Raw genomic sequence first — 6,000 nt, 5'->3', positions numbered from 1 at the left:
TGAACATGAAATAAAGAATCAAACAATCATGGTAACACCAGGAAATTTGTACAATGATCCAATAGTGCATGAGATTGCTGATTCTATTCAATGTATTTTAAATTTTGATAACTATGATGATTTTGAAAATGTAAAAAGTTTTAGAGAACAAAAAATAGATGATAAAAAAAAGAAAAAAAATACTAGAAAATCATCAATGCCTAGTTTTTCACTTGGACTTGGTCTTTGTCTAACACAAGAGTTTCAGGAAGGAGATGAAAGCAGTGAAGATGAACACATGAAGAAACAAATAAAAGATGAAAAACTTGATGAAGGAGAAAGTTATGATTCAGAAGAAACAGAATGTGACAATAATATCTTGGGAATTAAAGATGATGAAGACAAAAAAAGAGAAGTAGGAAAAAGATTAAAAAAACCATCACTAAAGCTATCTTCCCCTTATAATAAAAAACAGGTATGTGCATCAAAATTTGTAGATCCAGATGAAGTAAAAGTATCAGATAGAATTTTTTCCAGAATTGGTAATAGCAGGTAATAATTCATGTTATCTTTTATTTAAATACAATAGTATATAAAATACAAATACAAATTAATTTTCTATTAACTGCTTTTTTGTTTTATTTGATTACAAATTAAGTGAGAAGGTATTTCAGACTAAGAGAGGGTATGTGCTTGGAAGAGGAATGATTGAAACAATGCAGGCAGGATTATGGGTACATGCACATGTCATTGATGCTTGGACTGATATTTTGAACTATGAAGAAAAGCTTAAATCAAATTCTACACTGAATCGGTATTTCTTTGATACATCAATTGTGGTAAGTTAATTAAAAAAATATATATCATGATAATGTTAATAATATAATAAATACAATTTTCAATAGTTCTGAATAAGTAATAAAATTCACACAGTGAATCCCATTATAATTCACAGTGTGAATAATTTTAAATTTAAAATTTAACTTATTGTGAATTTAACAATTTACTTTTTAAAGATTGATGTATATTTAAATTTTTTTCCAAAGACAGTTCATATTTGATAAAAATATCCCTTTCAATCAAAGATTTGATAAATTTGAGTCAAATATCAAAGATGCAATGAAAAAGGACAAAGAATTTCTGACATTTGAAAAAGTTCACTTGGTAATAAACTGTTCTTTTTGTTGAATATATTACATATTTTCAACAAAGTTTAACAATTTAAATTATTAAACAGGTGTTTTTACCAGTTCATCAAAAAAATCACTTTTACATCATCTGCATAAACTTAAAGGAACCAGCGGTTGATGTCATTGAAAATAGGAATTCAGTTGCAAAGTTTTCTAGAGCTTATCGTGATGCACCTAATGAATTGGTAAGAATATTAAATTTAGATTATAAATATAAGTATTAATAGACTGATAATCTAAATAAAATAATAACTATAGAAAATGACAATTTCTTTTTTGCAGAAAATACTTTTTAGTAGGTACTTGATGAGGGTCAATCACAAATCAGCTTTAACTTTGGAGGGTGTTGAACCAAAAAGGGTGAACATGAATTGGCGCACGAGGGATAATCATGTTGACTGTGGAGTTTTTTGCATGCGTCATATGGAGACATATATGGGAGATAAAACAGTAAATTGGACATGTGGATTGCCAAAATAATCAAAACAACAACAAAGTGTGTTAAATGATTTACGCATTAAGTATTTGACAAAGATACTATTGAGTGACAGAAACACACACATGTCAAAAATCATTGCACAAACAACTAAGTTTGCAAAAAAGACTAATGAAGAAATAAAAGATTTGCTCGACAAGGGATGGGAAAAAAGGGGAGAAAGGATATAGTACTTCAAGGATTGGAAAAAGAAGTGTAAAACTTAAAACTTAGTTTTCTATTCATTATTAGTATAAGTTTAGATGCACTTTAATTTCTTTAAGAACATATACATGCTTGTTATGTTACAATTTGATGTTAGTTTCTATATCAAATATAATGAACTTTACTAAATACTTAAAAGATGTTTATATTTTCATGTGAATGTCTACATGTATGTTATACAATTACATGTTTTATTAAAAATATGATATTGGCGTGTGGGTGGGGGGAAGTGATTATATTTCTACTCTGAATAAAGAATTGAAAGTAGATTGTCATTTCATATATTTACTTCATTTCTTTTGGTCTAAATGATTAAATGTTAATGTAATAACAATACAATATATGTAGAAAATTTACATTGTTTATATGTTAACCTTGTGAAAATTTTATATGTAAGATTAACTATGTGAATTACAGTACATATTATAACATGTATATTTTATATGTGAGGTTCACAATGTGAATTATGGTACATATAGATCATTAAAACAATTAATAGTTGAGATTCACAATGTGAATTAAATTACATTAAGACAATCTTTAACATGAAAATTTTATATATGAGATTATCAATGATAATTAATATACATAAATTAAATCATTAGAATGAAATTTTTATTAGAAAATATTCAAAAAACTAACAATAAAAAAATATCTTTAACCAAAAACAATAAATTTGAAAAAAATATATTCTATTATTAGAAATAAACTCTAAAACAATGAATATCAAAATTAACATCAATATTTCAACATTTCTATCCATTGAATGATCATTAGAAAAATCAAATCTTATTTTAGTCGTCTTAAAAAGAAAAAATTAGAAACACTCAGCCTTCTGTAACCTCAGATTCTAAATCAGACTTCTTAAACCTCAAAATGCAACTCCTAGCATTGTGATTTGGTTTATGACATAAACTGCACAGCCTAGTACCCTTTTTAGATTTCTCAATCACTTTCTCTCTAGTGCTCTTGACTCTTTTACCACTGGCCCATCCCTTGTTTCTGATCCCCTCTGGATTATGAATGTTGATAACATCAGGTACTGCAGCTCCAATAATTTTTTCAATGTGAACTGATCTACTCGAATATGCCCTTGATGAGGTACATAAAGGAATACCACTATCAACCTCCTGAAGTTGCTTTATATATTTAGCCAACTCATCCTCATTATTTGCTATCTTGTTAATGGACAAACGAAGAATAGCATATGCATCTTGAATCAAACATTCATTTTTACTGCCTTTATGAGGATATGAGTACTCTTTTCTCAACAATCCATCAGCTATGATATCTTTTCCCCATCTCCTCAAAATGAAATTTGATGGAATTTCATCATACTCTTTCATATTTAATATGAAAAACATATGACGACATAACAATCCTTCCTGGACAAAAAGCATGCAGCTACAACTGATGCTAATGCTATCACCCCTTCTACTAAATACAACCTACAAAATTATCATTAATAAACAAATTAATATGTGAATAAGAAATTCTATCTCATACCATTCGATAAAAATTATACAAATTAACATCAATTCACATTATTAATCAACAGGACATTAGAAATCATAATACTATAATATAAATATGTACTTCAAATCAAATTCACAAAAACAAAACATATTTCATACTAATCTAATGAAAAGTACAAACCAATTTATAACTCTATAAAAATTCACACTATTAATTAGCAAAACATCCTACATTCACAGTGTGAATTTTGAAACTACATTTTATATTTAATAAACTGTATTAGGACAAAGAGACATACCTTGTAACGAGTATTAGGACAATGAGAAGGAAAACTATTTCGATAAAAGTCAGCAGATTCTTCATCCTCATTCACATTTTTATCAATCAACTTTTTTTTCTTCTTATCTCTCAAAACATAAACTTCACTTTCATCTTCAATAACTACTGATTCTTGAACACAATAAAACACGGATTTATATAACTCTTTCTGAATGTCCAACAAAATATTATGTGTATAAATTTCCGATGCATGCTTTTCAATAGCCAAATGAGTCCTTAGCTTGGGGGTAGTAGTTGTGGACTGATAATCTAATAAAGATTGATGATGCCTTTGCTTCTCCATTGCACTATCAAACGACATCATGAACTTCACCAAATTTGATTTATGATGCAAAAAATGTGAGAAAGCATTATTCAGACTCTCTGATCTTGAAGTAGTTCACATCAAACCAGAAAGTTCAAGATCTCTCATAAAAGCTGGAATCCATAAATCCCTTATTTTAAAAACAGATCTTAACCAGTCATTTTCTTTTAGATGAAACTTATCTAACATTGTTGACCACGAACTTTCAAAATCTTGTGGAGAACATTGAAGATTCCACATAATATCAAAAAATGTCTTCTGGAAGTCCGGATGGTTATAAACATCGATAGGAATCTAAAAAAAAGAAACACATAAGAATCATTACATATGTTGAATATTTGATGTAATTCATATTAACATAACATTTGGTTCACATTATGAATTCACAGTGTGATTTATGATTTAGATTTGTTCCTTTTGATTATATGAAAATTTACATTGTGAATTCACTATATGCTTTATGATCTATATGGTTATAAACATATATAGGAATCAAGAAACAAAAAATATACCTTTTCCTCAAGTTTTTGAGTGATGTGCCACATGCATAGTCTATGCTTCGATTCAGGAAAAACAAAATTAACAGCTTTCTTCATTGATGAATCCTGATCTGTTACAATCATCATGGGAGGCTTGACAAATGCTTTACGAAACACTTCAAGCAACCACACATATGCATCTGCTGTCTCACGAGCTAGTAAACCAGCAGCAAAAGTAACACAACGCTTGTGGTAGTCAACTCCAGTAAAAAGAACAAATACTATAGAATACCTGAATTTTTTTTATAGGTATTATTAAAAAGAACAAATACCATAAAAAGAACAAATAAGGATTAGGAATTACTTGTTTGTTTGATAAGTAACATCAAAAGATAGTACATCTCCAAATTCCTTATAGTTGGCTTTCGAAGTATCATCAGTCCAAAAAAGCCCAGTAAGATGATCATCAACATCTTTTTGAACCTCAAATGAAAAATTAGAGAAACACAATTTTCTGTTTGTCAATATATCCACAACCATTTGGGAATCTTTGACACCAATTTTACAATTCAAATCTCTATGAAAATTTTTAAAGTCAACTGCAGTCCCTCCCCTAGAATCAAAGCCACCCTTCATACTACTCACCAAGTTATAAGCTTTTGAAGCACCAATGTTACAAGTACCAACCTTATGTATAAAGGATTCATCAAGAAAATCCATTGTCCTATTAATCCTTAATAAGTGCAACTGATCTTGAGCAACAAGTTCATGGTTGTGATCTTCAACAAACACATAAATGTAGAACATTAAAGAACATCGGAGATTTTTGAACTTTGAAACAGCAGGGCATCCGTTCTTCTTAGAAGAAGTTCTCCTTCTCTTAACATCTGAAAATTTCACATTAACATTTTCATTCTTGAATGACTCCGTGAAACCAGATCTACTACATGTCGAATATCTAATACGAATTGTGCCATCATTGTATCTTTTTTGACTTGACATATTCACATCAAAACCACATTCTTGACCATAAGTCTTGTAAAAGTCAAGACCAATGTCTAATGAATCAAACAACAATCCTTTGAAAGGCTTCTTATGTTTCAACTTATCATAAGGAACAAGCTTAAAACTTTCAGTATTGTAGAGCTCAATAACGAGAATTACTGCTATTTGAATGATCAATATTCATACTTGAAGATGATTGATCATGAACTGCAAAACCAAACAAAACATCTATTTCATTACATTATATATAAAATGTGAAATTTATATTAAGAAAAAAAACTTACGTGATTGTTCATTAATAATTGAATGCAAATCTGAAGAAGAATTACTGTTATTTGAATGATCAATATTCATATTTGAAGATGACTGATCATGAACTGCAAAACCAAAAAAAAAACATATATTTTATTACATTATATAGAAAATGTGATTTTTATATTAAGAAAAAAAACTTACGTGATTGTTCATTAATAGTTGAATGCAAATCTGAACAAGAATTCAAAGAACTCATAATGAATCGTCGGTAAC

General features: G+C 28.6%; 2 protein-coding genes across 2 annotated transcripts in view; both read right to left on the bottom strand.

The window, feature by feature from the left end:
• Positions 1 to 2,696: 2,696 nt before the first annotated feature.
• On the bottom strand, positions 2,697 to 3,985 carry LOC145105345 (protein FAR1-RELATED SEQUENCE 9-like). The gene is made up of 2 exons (XM_079042464.1): positions 3,644 to 3,985; positions 2,697 to 3,317 (listed from the first exon to the last, which is right to left on the bottom strand). The coding sequence occupies exons 1-2, from the start codon at positions 3,983 to 3,985 to the stop codon at positions 2,697 to 2,699; spliced, it is 963 nt and encodes a 320-aa protein (XP_078898590.1).
• Positions 3,986 to 4,063: 78 nt separating this feature from the next.
• LOC145105344 (protein FAR1-RELATED SEQUENCE 5-like) overlaps positions 4,064 to 6,000 on the bottom strand; it is a 49,041-nt gene continuing 47,104 nt past the window's right edge. Inside the window, exons 2-6 of the mRNA XM_079042463.1 lie at positions 5,929 to 6,000; positions 5,757 to 5,849; positions 4,832 to 5,633; positions 4,501 to 4,759; positions 4,064 to 4,282 (exon numbers count right to left, since the gene is read on the bottom strand). Coding sequence (XP_078898589.1) covers positions 4,064 to 4,282; positions 4,501 to 4,759; positions 4,832 to 5,633; positions 5,757 to 5,849; positions 5,929 to 6,000 — 1,445 coding nt within the window. The remainder of the gene's footprint in view (positions 4,283 to 4,500; positions 4,760 to 4,831; positions 5,634 to 5,756; positions 5,850 to 5,928) is intronic.

This window comes from Lactuca virosa, chromosome 4, assembly GCF_052849685.1.
Source record: "Lactuca virosa cultivar CGN04683 chromosome 4, Lactuca_virosa_CGN04683_v6, whole genome shotgun sequence".
Classification (NCBI taxonomy): domain Eukaryota; kingdom Viridiplantae; phylum Streptophyta; class Magnoliopsida; order Asterales; family Asteraceae; genus Lactuca; species Lactuca virosa.
The sequence above is the reverse complement of the archived record's forward strand: the minus strand, read 5'-3'. Positions and strand labels throughout refer to the sequence as shown.